The following is an 18,816-nucleotide window of genomic DNA, read 5'->3' as shown; positions in this document are numbered from 1 at the left end:
CATGAATATATATATATATATATATATATATATATATATATATATATATATATATATATATATATATATATATATATATGTACTTAAAGATTTACCAAAGCAACTAGAGTTAATAGATTGCCGTATCTTGTAACAGGAATTCTTAACTGACCTAAAAATGATTTTTTACTTTGAAAATAAAGATAGAAACAGAGTAAAATTTGAAAAGTGTCCCAGTGTTACCCCATTTCACGGTAATCAAAATACAATTTATGATTAAAAGTGATGGAAAGCAAATAATTTTTCGGAAAAACAGTGTATGAAAAGTAAAATTCTTCACAGGTTTCAAGCGTCATACTCAAGGCTTTATTTTTTATTTTGATATTTACACAAAACAACATAGTGATGCACAAGCATCACATTTGCTTACTGAACACATTAGTTTGGCATTGGTACTAAAGAAAACGCTCTGTTTAAAGCATATTGGAACCTTTGGCTCATCGAGTTGAAGATCTCTGCTTGAGCATGGGCTTTGTATCCATCTTCTAAGAACTTAGTGTACTTATTGAGAGGCCCCAAGCCAGTGAACTTGACATCCAATTTTCCAATCTGGGTAAACATGAAGTTTTTCACTGATCCTTGACTGCCGTTTGGTACGCTGGATACTTCAATGTACAACAGAGTGGTGGTGACATTAGCTTTGCCTTTGATACTCACCTTTGGCATTTTACCGTACTTCAATTTGCCTTCATAGTTAAGTTGAAGATTATCAAAACCAACAGTGCAGTTTACGCTTTTTGTACCAAAGCTGTAATAGGGTCCCTGACATTCGGTGAATCGACGGACTTGACCAAGTCCGGTCAAAGTGCCTTTTTCATACTCGGCTTTACCTTTCACTTTTCCAATAATAGCCACTTTGTCTTGAAACTCTGTGACAAAACCTGGAACTACTGCTGGATCCAAGTTGAGAGCTCGAAGTTCATTTCGAAGAGCAGTATTTAAGACGCTTTCAACGTACTGGTTTGCTAATGGAGATCCGACGGAGCTCCCTGTAAATAAAAAAAATAAAATAATCCATTTAATTCCAAAATATACTTCAAAATTGCATAAGTTTTTTTCATCTCTACTGCATTAATATGCTTGTACAGAATATAAATAATTTTCATTTTTTAATAATTGTTATGCCAAAGATAACTTAGTGCCACAGAATATTCGCATCACATTTTCTCACACACATCATTTTAATATTTCGATTTTTCTTTCTACACTCTCCCCCCCCCCCAAAAAAAAAGAAAGAAAAAACCACCTGGAAGAGTGAAGTAATTAGTTTAAAAATGTATTTTTTAAGATTATTATTCTAATAGTAGAGCGAATGAAATTTAATGAATAATTCTTTCTACTTTTTTATAATTTAGGTGAAAGAAAAAGAGATTAAAACGTTGGTTAGTCCTTTGTTTTGTAGAGGAGAAAAAGCTAACATCATGTCTTTATCTTATTACCACAAATTTCGCTCCTAATAATAAAATATTATTTTAACTTCACAAAATTAGTACCTCAAAGGAGGCCACTTGTTTGTTTTCATAAAATATATGTAGTCTTCATAAAAAAGAAAATACAGATATATTGCTATTTTATCCATCATTAATTTATGTAAGTCATAATTATGGCGATTCATGTTGTCATAGCTTATTCATTTACGTTTGCTTTAATTTTATAGTAGTTGGAGGTGTTTAGTTTTGCCGAGGAATTATCCAAAGTGACTCTACATTTTCTGAAACAGATAAAAAAATCAAAGTATAGGGTTGGTTGGGTAAGTAGAACCCCATTTGAGTACAGTACGTTTTTGAAACCGTATACAAAAGTTTTGACAAAAAAAAAAAAAACTTATTGTCTTATTTATCTTGGACATTATTAATAAACGTTCATCATTATTTTCTGAAATAATGCTTTAAATATTCTTAACGATTATATTTTTTTAAAAATCAGATGGGTGTCCCACTTACCCTCTAATAAGGGGTAAGTGGGTCACCCCCTTTTATTTAAATTTAAACCAAGCTTAACTCAAAAAGTAGTAAGAGATTTCATTGATAAAGTATGTAAATTTTAGTATGAATTAATTTTTTGTAAATGCATTTATTTGAGATATTTACTGTCTTTTAAAATCTGTATCACGGAAAATTTTAAAACAAAAATAAATCAAATTTCATTTGTGAAACTTATCGAAAGCCTATAGGTATATATTTTACTTTTACATTCAGGGATGTGTTTAATAAACGTAATACAGTTGATTAAGATGAATTTTCGTAAATTAGCCAAAACTATAAGTTGAAAAAGAAATTGGAAACACTAAATGTCTGCTTCTGTGTAAAATTGGCTAAGGAAGAACCATTATCACTTCATCCTCTGTAATTATTCCAACATCATCTGCACCAGGCCAATAAAAAGTCACTATTTCTATTCGTTCATGCAAATTCAACGGTACTTTTTAATTTGTATCATCAACTGCCAACATTAGACCTACATAAATCTTTGTGGGTTTTTTCATGTAAGTTTTACAAATACATAATCATCAACTTTAGCAGTTTATTTAGCTGAACTATGAATTCCTACTAGTTCATCATAGTTGTCTTGTATTTCACTAATACAAATATTTCATCAGAGTTGCTTTTGATTTTCAAATCCTCACTATTATGGAGGGACCCACTAACCCCTTATAGCGAAAATTAACGGGGTAAGTGGAACACATCCTCTTTAACAGTTTTTAATAATAATTTATTTTAAAATTCTTTTTGCAGTATGCACTTTAAGTTAAACTATACATGAAGGTTTAACGACCACTCGAAAAAAAATATTTTTCAGAACTTTTTTTTTTGCATAAGTTCTATGACCTAGAAAAAAATTCCGCGAAACCCAAATATTTGCGAAACCAATCACTCTGATGAACTATGACATGATCAATGTAAAAAAGTATAAAACCAAATGCATATTTCAGTTTTAGGGGGGTGAACCACTTCGCCCAACCAACCCTGCTGTGCGTTACTTTGTGTAGTTTAATAAGTTGACTAGGTGGTTGTTTTTCCTTTTCTTTATTTTTTTCACCCTACTCATTTCATGATTGTGCTTATCTGTATTTTAAGTAGTAGTTTCGTGGTAATTACGAAATGGAACTGAAGCCAAACCTAATCTGGTACATTAAATAAAATATAGTTCAAATGATAAACACATGTAAGAGTTAAAGCAATACTTGTAAAATAATGCTTGATATGTTGAAAACAATAAAGTAGCATTAAAACATCAAAGGATTAGAAAATGGGAACGATAGAATGTGAAAGATAAAAACTTCATTTTAACGTACAAAAACAACGGGAGTCTTCAAGAAATCGTAATCGATTTCTTTTTTGTATTTTGAACCGCCATAAGTCAGAGGTTTTTCGTAATATCAGAGTGTTATTACATGTTTGAAAACACAAAAGCTCAGAATAGTGTATACATATCACGATTCATAAGAACGCTTTATAAAAAATAATATAGGGGAAAGTGGGGCGAAGTGAAAAGGTAAAATATTTACTCTACATTTAGCGCCACCTATCTGGTAATATTTCAACAATGTAGTTGCACATGTAGTCTATTCTAGTCAGGAAAAAATCACGGCCGAATATGAAAACATATGATAATACAGGAGATTTTCAAAACTTGATACTCTTATTGTAATAACTGTTGAAAGTCAAAAAATATTTTTTATATTATAATATGATAAAGTTCTTCTTATTAACATTTTAATTATTAAATGAGACATTCTAATATGCAGTGCAATATTTATTTAGTTAATATTAAGTTTAATTGTGTTTTAAATATTTTGCTCAAGTAGTCGATACGTGCGGGGCAAAGTGGATGGGGCAATGTGAAATATCTTATTTCATTGACTCACTCAATCTTTTTCTAAAACACTTACGTATTCATGTATTAATTGATTTATTTGCATTCCTTCCTTTAGTAATTCACTTATTTATTCATTCATTATCTTATTTTCTTATTCATTCACTCTATTATTCACTCATTTATTTTTCTTCATAGGGTAAGTGCTCCCGTAGTCGGCCACAAGGAAATAAAACTGCTTATAAATATTATGTGTATGACTCAAAATCAGATGTGATGCATTCCCCCATTCCTTTACCTATCCCCAATTATCACCCAAAATCAATGAAGTTGTGGGTACTTTTTATTAAGTAGTAACGAGTCGTTTTATTTTAAGTGGTGTTCCCATCGTCCTAGTTTACGATTCTGCTTATTTTTTTTCTTAAGAAGACACATCTTCTTTATATGTTAAGTACCCTTATTTTCTTCGTTCCACTGTAAATTTGCATTCAATTATGTTTCAATGGATTGTATAACATAACGCTTCAATTAAAAAATAACTCCACCGAAGACTCAATTATTTTTAGAGGGGATGCCGACCACTGGGTACAGAATTCTTATGCATTTCCAATAGTCGGCCATGACAGATTGCCAACAGGTTCTATACTGTTTGATTAATCTACACAATAGTCAACTGCGTACTTAATATGGATTTTCTAATGTTCATCAAATAGTAGTTAAAATAAAGTATTGACACAGCGGCAATTTATCTGTTTTGAGTAAAAATTCCCTTTATGACGTTATTTCTTCAAAAGAAAAGGTTTAAACTTTGCACCTTACCTTTTTTTGACAAAAAGATTCATTTCGTCATTTTATTGTTTCTAATGTAGATTTTAACTTAGAATTCTCGAAAACAGGTGTTGTAAATACAGTCTATGTTGCGTTTAGAATAAAAATTCTATCACTCAACATGTCATTACCAAATGGTGATTTATCGTTTTTCTTAACAAACCATCTAACGTTGGTGATTTGATTTTACTAAGGCTAATTATTTTAAATGTTGGTACCACTTCTTTTATTACTGCTTCTATAACCAAATATTCAATTCCTTGAGCTTTATTTTTCTAGGACAGCAAAATTTATTTCTTGTTTAAAATAATGCAAACTTTGCTTCAAAATTGCATTACGTAGCTACAAATCCGTTTTAGTTTATTCATCGTTTACTAATATTCTTGTTGAAAGCTGTATGATTATCAGCATGACACCCCCCCCTCTCTCTCTTAATTTAGGTTCATACAAGCCCGTCATTTGGGCAATCAAGGGGGGAGAGGGGACAATTGACCTCTCTGGATTTTCAAAACAATGTAATTATGCATTTTGCTTTTTTCCTTTAAAATGCATTGAATTCATACCCTCTCCCTCCCCCCCCTTCCCCCGAAAAACTTTGAAAATACGGACGAGCCTTTATAACATCTTACTCCAGTTCGTTCACTGCGAAGTGCCATTGTTTTTTATGATAACTTTTCTTTTAGACATGACTTTGATAGCTTATCTTTTACGCAAACGGATTTTTACTTGCATTGTTTTGAGGTGAAATTATTTCAAAAGCTGCAATTTTAACTTTATGTTCGGTACGTTTAAGGTTCGCTTTAACAACCATGGACCAGTCAAGTGCCAATCATATCGATCAATAATTCACACTTTATCGGTCATGAGTTCTATCAACTCTTTTGTTCAGTCTTTATGTTAACATAAACAGTTAATACAGAAACATTTTTCGCTAGGAGGGGGAGGGGGTATCTAAGATGAAAAGGATTGCATACAATTTTTTTTTTTGAGGTAATTCACGGATCTAGGTGAGGTTGGCTGGAGTGCACATTAGTCACTTTCACATCATTAATGCGAGGGCTGACACTAGTCTTTTATATTCCCGTGTGACCATAAAACCGAATGTCATATTTTGTTTTAATTTAAATTTTATCTGATAGAACCTAACGCCCCTTTGATATTCTTTTGCGATCCCCTAGAGTCCCTCCCTGCCTCCCCCCTATGTTAAGTACCGCTGAAGTAGAAGATAAATAATAAACAAAATTATTGCATGTTGCATTTGATGCATATTCAAATTGATTGCAGTTTGGAAGATAATATAAAGATAAACGTTAGGAAGACATCAAGAGGGCAGAATGCTTTCGTAATTACTGCAATAACTATTTTTGTAAGTACACTGCTGTGCTGTAAGTTTTGCGTTCAATTTTGTTTAAATTTATTTACTCACACCCCATAAAAGTAATGAAAATGAAACGTCTGACTACTGGGTCATGCATGGCCGAGCACTGGATTTCTATATATGGCCGACTACTGGAGCATTTTCTCGTATTAGCAATAGCTTGATTTTTTAAAATAAAAATGTTTTTATTCTAGAAATAAATTAGTGAATCGTTATCAGAAAGATATAGCCTAAAGTCTTACAATGTTTTTATTGTTGTATTGATTGCTGAAGTTTGTAGGTTAACAAAAACCAACAACCGATTTCTTAAATGGCCAACTACTGGAGCGTTTACCCCATATTAATTAATTATTTAAATTATTTGTTTATTATTCCACTTTCTTTTCATTTATTCATTCAAAACTTTATTTTCTGATTCATTTAAAATCAAAAATACTTTTTACAATCAAATAAAAAATATTTCATTATAAAAATAATTCATTTTTCACTTTGCCCCATGAAAAAAAAGTGAACATTTTCAACTATTTTTTGAAGGCTCAAAATTACTACCCAAAATTTAAAATAATGTTTTAATGAAAGTTTTATTTTTAAATACATTGTTCTTTCTTTTTGTACTGTAATTTTCAAAAAAAAAAAAAAATTCGATTTGTTCATTTTGAAAAAATTTAGTCATCTTAGTCATTTCACTTAGCCAGACATTCCCCTACTAACAGTAGTAGCAGATAAATGTGCTAGTAAATGCACTTTTTAGATGTACTTAAATGCCATCGAAAATACAGTTGAAATGAAACCTCATTCAAATCACTGCATATAAATATAATAATTTTAAATCTTTTTATGTTCTTAAATATATATATTTTGCATTATTCTAAAATGTTTACTTTACAGCTTCGAATGTAGCGCGTACAATAGAACCCTGTCTGCACTGTGCACTCTCAATATGTCATACTGTACCCGTGAAGTAATGGTTTTTAAATCAAAAGCAAAAAGTTGCACAAAATTTAATAATGAAATACAGAAATTTACATGCATCTAAATGTATAAAGTTCCAGATTTAAACTAATGCATTGGTAAAGATAGTTGAATAATAATTTATACCTCAAGTTCTGGAAAGTAAAACTTGCAAGATTATACAAGAGTGACAGCAAAAAAGAAAAAAGCCAACAGCTTTTCAGCAAAATGAAATGTGGCAGTGACTATTCTCCACGGTGTTGCCATACACGTTAACTAAAATCTCTCATGCTTTTAGTGTTTGGATTTTAAGAACGATGTCATTTATCCTACTTAACACATACATTAGGGTGGTTCAAAAAAACTTTTTTTCAGCTAGAGTACAGGACACCCCCTATTTTTTTTTTTTTTTAACACTTACTAATAGTATTATGCTGTAAAAGTTTCAGCTTCTTACTTAAATTTTAACACGGTGCTCAATGACCCCTTAATTTAACATTATCCGTAGCATAGAAAATGCTAAAAATTTAGGAACATTTAATTTCCCTATTTGTTTATTTGTAAATAATTATTTTATTGCAATGTATATGCATAATATTAGTGTACATTATAATATGTATCATTGTTTTTTCAGTTCAATGTATTTTTTAACCCCCTCCACATACGTTTGAAGTTTGGGGAAGGGGGTTGAGCGCCCTCTTTCAGTTGTAATAGGAAGCCAAAATTTTTACAGTATATTACTATCCTCAAGTCTAAAAATATTGGGGGGGGGTATCTAGGAGAAACCTTTTTACATGTATTTTTGAACCACTCTAACGTACATGAGTCGCACTTATAATTTCTTTTTTTTTTTTTAAATCTGTGCTAAAGACTACAGAAGAGAGTCGCATAAATTATAAAAAGGTCTCAAAAATGCATATGTAAAATATGGGAGGTAACATAGGGGGCATCATATGAGGTCAGGGCATAAATGTGAGAGTAAACTGGCCGTGTAATGATGCAACATAAATATGCATGTTTTTTTATTGTTCGTTATTACATTTCCTCAAAACTATTTATAGTGCTCCCAATATGTTTAAAACATGAACTAACACGTTCGTATAATTAAGAAAATATGGCGAATGGAATTGCGAAACATTTTCTAGTTATAATTTTCAGTAACGAATATCACATTTACGGTTTAATGTTACACAATATACTGTTGCTGACTCAAAAATAAATTATTTATGGAATGAATGCAAAAAAAAAAAAAAAAATCAAAACATGTTTATGAGATTTTTGTAATATTTGAATTCAATAAATGTATTACGGCACAAATAAAAATGTGAACACTGCTCAACACTGTAACTACATAAAATTGTTCTCACTGAAACAGGGAAAAAACATATTGAATAACTTTTTGAGATCATCAAAAAAAAAATCAAACTTACCTACTAAAAAGGCTATAACTAAAAATATTGGCAGCATTTTTGTCTGAAAATTGAAATTAAAATCAGTAAGTGCAGTTCACTAAATTCAATAAAAATTGTACATGTTTGACAACACAACAAGTGACATTAACGAACATTTCTAGCTCTTAACGATACGAATTAATTATTAAACAAAAATTTTTTCTTCTGCACATCCTTTGTTCGAACAATCAATATAAATCCTATCAAGAAATTTCTGAAGTTCACCACACAATTGACGTGAAAAGGCGTTTCGATTAAAAAAAATCCTTTTAAGTATTTTTTAATGAAAACTAGGAAAAAAAAATTAAAAAGCTACCACTGAGTGTTTGATAATAAACCAGAATTCAGGAGGGGGTATGGGGCGATTAGAGTGAATTAAGTCATTTGAACTGAAATATTGTTGGATTGTTGACCTGTCTCGTCTTTAAAAATTTACAATGAGTAAAAAATGTAGGAGACCCCTGCTATATATATATATATATATATATATATATATATATATATATATGTATGTATGTATGTATGTATGTATGTATGTATGTATGTATGTATGTATGTATGTATGTATGTATGTATGTATGTATGTATGTATGTATGTATGTATGTATGTATGTATGTATGTATGTATGTATGTATATATATATATATAGAGAGAGAGAGAGAGAATTTGTTTGGTCCACTGGATATGGGTGATTCTACAAAAGATGGAAAGCTTGTGTTACACACTGATATTTTCATCCTGTTAATGTTTTACAAAAAAAAAAAAAAAAAATCTTGAGAATACTTTAATATTTCTTGCACTAAAATTTCAGTATTTAACTTTGCAAAATTAGAATTTTTTTCCTCTTAAAAATAAAATTTTTTAGTGAAATCTCATTGGTGTGTCCTACCCCATAGCTCTAGTTCTCATTTTGTAAAGAATCTAGACAAAAACTGATTATAGGAGTGCTTTTACAGTAATGTACTAAATGCTACAATTTTCAACGACTGTGTTATTTATTTTTTTTGGAAATGAAGTTTTACTTAAGTGGAAAAAAGTTTTGGGGTACTCACCTTGGGGTTTAGGGGACTCACCAACAATAAGGATGGTTCTTAACCAATTTAGATTACTTTTGCATTATTTTACATCAAAAACCTAACGTCAAAAAAAAAAAAAAAGGCCACGAGACACCCCCCCCCCAAACTATAGCACTGTGCTTAGGTATGCATTTACTGATCAGTCCACTCTATACAATTACCTAATATATTTTGCATCAATCAAGTAAAATGTATAGAAAAAAAATAAAAATAAAAATAAAACACTTCTTTTTTTTTTAATAGAAATTTACTACAGTTATCATTGAGAAAATAGGAAGAATTGTGTTTATCAACATTTCTTCATAATTTAAGACCAACTAGATAATAAGAGACGATTAAGTCTTATCACAAGTAGAACGTCATTTCACATTGAAAATTTTTTGTTTCAGTGATACAAGAAAATATTCATCGCTTCGTTGTGTCAAATTACAGTTGTAATAAAATTTAAGATTATAGCTCTTACTTAAGTCATGATAATTTGTAACATCTTTGATGTTATCAACTTCGTTGCTGTGTAGTTTCTCACTTACTACGGTACTTTTATCAAAACTTTCGACCTTTTTGTCTCAAATACAATTTAAATACAGCATTGTTTTAACATTTCATTACATTGCGCCTCGGCAACGAAAGTAACACAAATCAAAATTTTGGAAAGACATAGTAACTATTGATTTAAAATATAAATTTAATGCTATTTCACGCCACAAAACTCGCACTAAGTCAGAATACATAACTGGTGCGTGGTGGTGTAAGAACACTATAACCAATTAAAACACATCAATAACATTTCATAATTTAGAAAAAAAAATTTCGATTATGCATTATTAATTTGGACAACAAAAAACTAACAAATAAACATCACTTTTTTTTCGCCTTATTGCGATCTTTGAGACTAAATCACTTGAAACTACTATTGCATAAAACCTTGATTTTCAACAATGCTGTTTTTTTTTTAATTTTATTTACTTATTTATTTATTGAGTAGTATTGCTTCGTTGCCTAGGTGTGATACGTAGTATGGAATCATCAGCTGAAATTATTTTTAGTTTACGGAATAAATTATGTTTACTCTTGCTCTCAATTAATAATGAATGAAAAACTCAAAAAATGTCTTTAAAATATTTCCCCATAATATTTTTCATTTGCATTGTTTAGCAAATAAGATTATCATTACCTTTTTTCTTTCTTTGGTATAAATTAAATTTATCAAATGGCAAAGAAATCTGTGCCATTTGATAAAAGAAAATTAAATGTTGAACTTAAAAGTCATTTCTAAAATTGGTTTTTAAACATAAAAAATTGTTAGGCCTAGAGTTTACTAAAAAAAAGATGTTTGGTGTAATAAAAATATTAAAGTAACAAAAAACGATAACAAGAAAGTGATAAACCTGTCCCCCCCCCCCCTTCCACTCCATTATATGTCCGTTTGGATTCCATTAAGAGACAAATGTAAAAGAATAATCATAAGTTAATTTTAAACTAGAAGTGCATTGAAAGTCTTCATAAATTACGCTTACTTATGTTGCCAATCTTGAGTTAAAATGGCAATTGTTTTCGTTGAAGCAATAATCAAATACGCTCAGGAACATTGAAAATAGCGCCCCAAAAAGGAAACATTGGATTGAAGTGAAATTTAATATACAGATTAATATAGGGGAGAGATACTCTTGATTCCAAAATCTAGACAATTAAACAGATACAAGCTAAGAAATGAGATAAATACAGTGCTACTTCAATAGCGCGCTGCGATACATGACGCAACACGGTCCGGCATTGAGCTAATTAAACGTCTGATGTTGTCCTGAGGCAGATGGATTCCCAAATTTTGAACAGCCACTTCTAAATCTTGCACAGAGTAGCACGGCGGCATCTGGCGTTTTAGCTGATCCTATACATGCTCTAAGGGACAAGTCGGGGGAGCGGGCTGGCCATGAAAGAGTCTCAAAAGGACTTAAGAAGTCTTGAGCAACTCTAGCAGTAAGCGGCCGAGCATTATCTTGCTGGAAAATTGCCCCTGGGAGACCATTTAGGAACGGCTCTACATGTAGTCGCAGAATTTCATTTCAACTAGAGTAGACCGGCTGTCATAGGCTATGGCCCCAGAGACCATTATACCCACGGTGCGGGCAGTGTGTCGTGCGATAGAGTGGGTGGAATGGTACCTTTCTCCTGGGCGCCTCTACACCCCTGCGCTGTTATCATCTGACCCCAAAACGAACCGTGATTCATCACTGAACATCACCTTTTGCCAGTCAGTGACACCCCACATCGCTCTGGCGTCGCACCAATGTAGACAGAGTTGCCTATGTTTTGGTGTTAAAGGGAGTACACGAAAAGGGCACTTGGACTGCAGATTCACTTCCGCTGGACGTCTAGAAATGCTTCGGGGAGCAACTGCTACCTCTACGTCTGCAAGTATGGCGCAACGAGTCACTGTGGGATCCATGAGCGCTTGCCGGACGATCCTTCGATCCTCTCTCCGCCTCGTCTTCCTGGTCACTCCAGACCCGGTTTTTCTCACGTAAGTACCATTTCGTGTCCACTGCCTCCAACACTTTCTAACGGAACACTCCGAAGGATGTACCTGGGCAGCAACACGGCTCGTCGACCAGCCGCAATTTTCATGTCGATGATCAAACCTCTCTCAAACTCACTTAACTGTGGGAAACTACCTGGCATCCTTAACTCATGAAGGTTCTCCAACAATCGGGATGTAATCGTAACGGTATACGCCCAAAATGTCGCGGCCAAAATGTCGCCGGTCCAAAATGTCGCCGGACCAAAATGTCGCCAGTCCAAAATGTCGCCAGTCCAAAATGTCGCCAGTCCAAAATGTCGCCAGTCCAAAATATCGCCGGCCCAAAATGTCGCCGGCCCAAAATGTCGCCGGTCCAAAATGTCGCCGGTCCAAAATGTCGCCGGCCCAAAATGTCGCCGGCCCAAAATTCGCTAGTTCAATTGGTACGAAAAATTTAAATGTACGTCGATGCTTTTCAGCATAAAAGTTGCGAAAGAATATTAATTGCCTTTCAAAGTAAGTTCCTTCAAAAATTCCAAACGTTTTCTCCTGTCTTAATTCGTAAACATCAGATTAATTCCAGAAAATTAATAGTTTTCAGAAAAACATACGTTTTCTGTATACTATTACAAACGTAAACATGCGAAAGGCTGCTGCAACGGAATTCTCTTTCTCGTTTAATCTGATTAATAATAATACTCAAGATGTAACTCAAAGGATCAAGATGTAACGCAAGGATTCAGACAAAAAATTGGGTAAAACTAAACTGTTCTAAACGCGAATGAAAGAATAGTGAGGCGCAATGTGAATAGGGCAATAGAATAGGCGGTTTGTATTTTTTGGTGTAATGAAGTGAAAACAAATAACTCCTTCACTCTAGCATATTATTACGGTAGCGACAGGTCAGTCATTTAGGGGATCAGGCGGAATGGCCCCCCACTTTGAATTTTTTTTTTTTTTTTATATGCAAGTGGAAGTGGTTTTTATAGCAATCCTATGAAATTTGCATTGGTTATACGCCCGTTATCCTCCCTCTCCCCTTTCACTGGAAAAATTCGAAATCACGGGCCAGGGTGGAAATAAAGTAAAAAAGTATCTCAATGAAATTTAATTTTCTCATAGATTTTTTAACATCACCCTAAGAACTGTAAAAAAAAAAATGTAGCTTTTCAGTGAGATATACGTTGGTTAAAGTAAGATCAAAACTGTTCTGAGACTTTTTCTGGAAATGAAACTGAAGAAGTTTAACAAGACTGCTCGAGACCTTCCTCTGAGAGGACATTTGTATGTCCTTTGCGACCGGGATTTTGGGACAGCAAAACAAATGTTTAACAGAGATGACAGATTATTGCTGTGGGAACTCCCATCTCTTATGAGTAAAATTCTGAAATTACGTCAAAATGTTCACCGTCAAATCTTTTGAAATCAATGAAACCCGTAACTGCTAAAACAGGTGTCTTTCACTCAGATTTTTGAAAAACGACTCTACGCGATGACAAATATTTTCAATTCTCAACATTCATGAAATTTATATATTCGATAGAACATCAAGGGGGACAATTTCAGAACAGCTATTTTATTCGAGGTTTTCAAGAGGATACTTTCATGCTTGCGAAGTAGCGCTTGTCAGCTGAATCACATTTTCCAATTTTAAATAGAAAAGAAAAAATTTCATAATGTAGGGTGAAGTAACTGATATCAATGAGATTATTCAGATCAATTTTGACCTAGACTTATTTTTAAAATGAGTTTCAAAAAGTAATAGTTCCAGTTCAATATAGCTTGGTAATTCAGAAAGAAAAGAATATTGATAATAATAATAATAAACAAATAAGTTTTTCCCTCTCAGAAAAAATTGCTGTTTTAATTAGTGAATTTTTACTACGCAAATTGTATAAGAATGCAAACTCAGTTTTTATTTAACACCCACGCTAGTTAAAGTGCTACAAAAATGAGAGGAATGCACGGCTAATTTAGATTTTATTGATATCTTGCTCAACCTCTTATATTTAAATTCAGTAAATCTTTCATTGTTTATTTAATTACACTGACTCACGTAAACGATTACGAAACTCAACTTAGAACGAAAATAAGGCTTGTTTTCGTTTAATTTCACTTGCATACTACATTTTTGTATGAATCCTCGCATTAATTCTTGAGATATAGCAGTCACATAAAACGATAAAAATTATTCGGTGATCCATCCTTTTGGGATGACTGAAGCCAAAAATAAATGAGCAACTCGCCCTTTAAGATATACCTATAGACCAAATTTTGTCTTTACCCTTGTACAGTAGACCCTCGTTTTACGCGGGTGTTATGTTCCACGGAAATGCTGCGTAAATCGAAACCGCGTAAATTGAGACCTAATATTAGTGTCAAAATATGGATTAGTTTCCGTAGATAAAAAAATACTTCATTCTAGTGATGACTAATTGTATCATAAGTTTAATGTGTACTCATATCGATTTTTATGCATCATATGTATAAAGAAAACAAACTAATTTCGTGTTCTGTTTATGAAGAAGAGCTGGCTATGATAGTCTTTTGGTAGTCATTAAGAATTTTTCCTCTAATTCTTTGCGGAGCATTAACGCATCCATGATCACTTGCGTCATTTCCTTGATAGAATCTTCCTTTACTAACAAATCAGAAAGATCGTTTCTATTGTCTACGAATGGTTCAAAATTCTCAATGTGAGCGTTTTTGGTTGTGTGTCACCGGAGTCGGTATCCTCGTTGGTTTTGACCTCCTTTGTCACTCCTAAAAGCTCTTCTTCCAGTGAGTTCTGAACTGTGTGAGTTTAATCACTTTACTTCTGATGGAAAAAGCTCTGGAACCAATCGCATAAAATGTCTCCAAGGACCCAAGTTCGATTATTAGCACGCCAAAATGCAGTTAGTTACGAGTAATCTGCAATCTATAGGAGCTTGGGTTTTGAAAGAAAGGAAAATGTTACCTGTTTGCATTGCCGCATCTGCGTAAATAAAATAAAGGTGTCAAATCTTCAACCGCGTATAATCGAAACCGCGTAAAATAAACCCGCTGAAAACGAGGGTCTACTGTATTACTTTTTGAGATATATCAGTCAAAGATAATAAAAAAGAAAGGGAAAAAAACATTCGATTGCTCCACCCTCTGGTGTTATTAGCCCCAAAATCTGTCCCCCTGCTGGCTCCTAACATTTTATTTGATTCCGTTCATCATTTTTTGAGCAATAAGTCACGCATATCGATGAAAACGTTCAGTTACTCCACTATCTTGAACGAATTGACGCAAAAAAAACCACGCAGCCCGAAATCATATATGGGTACTCGCGGGTATCGTTCGAATTCTTACTACAGGTTTTGACGTAGAATGGCCCCAAAAAATCGATCACATACAAACGCACACTATTCTTGAAGAAAAGTTTAAAATAATTTATCGAACGTCAGAACTGAACGCCGTCAGAACGTTTTACAGTTGGTAGATAGCGAGTAACAAGAAATAAGATAACGTAATGCTTGTATTCTATTTGTTTGCTGTAAAAAAGGCCGAGAGTTGCGAATCAAAACGGAATAATCTTTTTAGAATTTATCAAGAAACTCAATTAGTCCAGTCCCATTTTTAACGGAGACATTCATTAAAGGCAGTAATCATTTATTCTGCAAATTTGGTGTTTAACAGCATTTTTGTACATTTGCATTTTTCTTACCAACTGAATGAACGAATTTTGGATCTACGACATTTTGGACAGGCGACATTTTGGGTCGGCGACATTTTGAGCAGGCGACATTTTGGACAGGCGACGTTTTAGCCCGGCGACATTTTGGACCGGCGACGTTTCGGCCCGGCGACATTTTGGATCGGCAATATTTTGGCCCGGCGACATTTTGGACAGACGACATTTTGGACCGGCGACATTTCGGCCCGGCGACATTTTGGATCGGCGACATTTTGGCCCGGCGACATTTTGGACAAGCGACATTTTGGCTCGGCGACATTTTGGACCGGCGACATTTTGGCCGCGACATTTTAACCCCAAACCTTGATCATTTGCATATGAGATGTCACTTTTCTTATATGCGAAATTTCGCGATTGTACTTTTCTTCCTTCTTGGGGCGCTATTTTCAATGCTCCAATTTTCTATATTCAAATGTTCCATAGAAATTTCTACAAGAAAATAAGTGGAGAAGGATACTTTTAAAAGCATAGATCAAAACACCAAGCTCTAAACTTGAAACCTAATTGAAACCATCAGAAATACCAGAAAAACTAGATTCTCTTCTGCGTTAATGTATAAGAAATTGTCTTATAAAGACTTGCTTTTAATCTTCTTGAATTCGACTTCAGAAAAATTGAATGAAACAGTAACACGAGGAATATTTGAAACCGGTAAGGAAGTAAATATCTTCTCCAAAAAATAACGATAATATTTTGGCTCTACCACTTTTCAATTTAAATTATGCAAATAAAGCAGTTTAAAAAAATTACGTGAAATATAAAAAAATATTATTGCTTACCGCGAAAGTAGCAAACCTCTGATTTTCCAAATAAAGTAAGCAGGATTTGTAAGTGCAAGAAATCTTGATAGAGCTCTTTTTATGCCCGATACAATGAATGACGTAGTTCAAAGAAATGACGTAGCGATAACAAAATATATCTTTTATTCGAAGAACTCTTGATAGTTTGTTCAGTTACTTCTTTAATTTGCAATCATTTTCCAGGAATCTGTTGAATGTTATAGGTGTGTTGATGTTAAGTTTATCAAATATATTTATTTGTCTTAATAATCAATACCTTTGTTGTCATGGCGAGGTTAAAATACTCAATCGTTATCCTAAATCAGTAAGTTTCAGAATAGGCTGAGTTTGGGATACATTCTATTTGTACTTTATTTCCGAAACTTTAAACATTGTTTTTTTTTCTTTTAAATGTATTGGAATGTAAGGAACTATATTATGTACAGTCACTTAGGAAAAAGTGAAACGCTCTTAATTATTCAGGATTATACGTGCTAGGAAAGAAAGAAAGGTGTCATCCTACATGGATTAAAATCTTCTTTACAACTACGTAAATTAAATTTTGACCATAAGGAACCATATACAAAGTAAAATTAACACAGAGTCTCAAATCTATCTATACATATAATAAAATAAGATGTTTGTGTGTGTGTGTGTGGCGCGCTTCCCGGGAAAATGGCAAGGCCTAGAAAGATGAAATTTGGTATACAGGTGCTGTTTTTGCCGAAGATGTGCACCTCGAGCTTTGATTTTTGATATTTTAATTAGAAAAAAGTTATTTAATATTTTATGTGTTTTTTTGCACTTTTTAGTACTTTTTACCTCACAGACCCCGAAACAATCGCACCACACAAATATTTTTTGTACTATAGTGTAGGAAGTTTAATTTTAAATATGATGAATGAAAAAAAATTTGAAGATAAAGCAATTTTTGTATTTTTTACGAATTTTTGAAAAAACCTTTAATTTGCAGTTTTTCCCGGGTTTTATTTTTTTCTAATATCATCCTGCGAGAAGTATCAAAGCCTCATTTCTAAAATTTAAGTTGGTAATAGTAAAAACATTTCGCCCTCTTCAGAAGAAAAAAGTTCTTAAGAATAAGCAATAGTTTTTTTTTTACAATTTTTTTAAGCTGAACACATCATGTCTTTCCACGCATCGGTCGAAAAAAGGTTCTTCATTCCTTTATGCCTCTGACGTCACTACTTGGATTTCGATTCGATATATACGATGGAATCTTAATCGCAAACAATTTTAATTTTTTTTTTTTTTACTATATAGCTTACTTCTACATTTTATGACGTGATGACCACGTGTTTTTCCGGAAGCGCTAGCTTTTTTTCTTTCCTTCTTTTGTTTTATTTAGGGATTGCATTTATTTCTTTTTCCATCCCCCCCACCCCCAAGCTGGACGTTTTGCTGTATCTATAAAACGAAACATTTCATAGTTGTGCGCATTTAATTCAATAAAAACAGCGAGATTTTCTTTTCTTTGTCAAACGCTACTTTTTGCACACTCCGGAGAATTTTGGAGATAACTTTTTTTTGCTCAAATTAAATTAAAAAAAGCGGTTTTTTGAGTGATCTTTGTTTTTATTATGAAATGTGCGGGGAGGTTAAAATAAATAGAGGTGGATCGTAAAGGTAGATAGCCGCCGAAGGCGGCAATCTTGCCATAAAAATGTGAATGGCACAAAAAAAGATAGAGATGGATTGATTAATACTGCTGCCAAATTTATTTAAACAGCCGGCGAAGGCGGCAAACGCTAAGTAAAAAGGTAAAGTTAGCCAAACAGCCGCTGTAGGTGGCTGCTTGCATAAAAGGCGAATGGCGTAAGAAGGCGAACCAGCTGGTCGCCGCAGGCGGCTAGTTTAAAATAAAAACCCTTACTTTTTATTACATAAATGAGTTTCTTAGACTAAAAGAAGCTGGGATACAAAATGTCTTTGCATTCCGACCCGTAGAACGAAAGATATTAGTAAAGAAACACAATTAAGGAACGACCACCGCATTTAAAATGATACAGTAAGGTCAATGTTTACCAGTCAATTGATTCGAAGTTACTAAATTTTGAATTTATTTTTTCAAAGAAAATAGCTGTAGCTACTAGCTTTAATACATTAAATTTAAGTAATTAATTGGGTTTGGTTAAAGATATTTATTTTTACCCACATAGGGGGAAAAATAATATTACGGTTACAGAGTAAAAAATAATACTTCAATGTTCTAGCATTTTGCAAAACTTAGCTGTAAG

General features: G+C 32.9%; 1 protein-coding gene across 1 annotated transcript; it reads right to left on the bottom strand.

The window, feature by feature from the left end:
* Positions 1-330: 330 nt before the first annotated feature.
* Positions 331-16,635, bottom strand: LOC129218712 (uncharacterized). Its single transcript, XM_054853035.1, has 3 exons — positions 16,562-16,635; positions 8,443-8,485; positions 331-1,028 (listed from the first exon to the last, which is right to left on the bottom strand). The coding sequence occupies exons 2-3, from the start codon at positions 8,477-8,479 to the stop codon at positions 418-420; spliced, it is 648 nt and encodes a 215-aa protein (XP_054709010.1). The 5' UTR covers positions 8,480-8,485; positions 16,562-16,635; the 3' UTR covers positions 331-417.
* Between the last annotated feature and the right edge of the window lie 2,181 nt (positions 16,636-18,816).

This window comes from Uloborus diversus, chromosome 3 (genome assembly GCF_026930045.1).
Source record: "Uloborus diversus isolate 005 chromosome 3, Udiv.v.3.1, whole genome shotgun sequence".
Lineage (NCBI taxonomy): Eukaryota > Metazoa > Arthropoda > Arachnida > Araneae > Uloboridae > Uloborus > Uloborus diversus.
This window is presented reverse-complemented; position numbering and strand designations above follow the sequence as displayed.

Coding starts and splice junctions, on each gene's coding strand:
- LOC129218712 (XM_054853035.1), bottom strand. CDS start 8,479: ATGCTGCCAATATTTTTAGTTATAGCCTTTTTAGTAG. Junction 1,029..8,442: donor AGTTATAGCCTTTTTAGTAG/GTAAGTTTGATT, acceptor TTTTATTTACAG/GGAGCTCCGTCGGATCTCCA.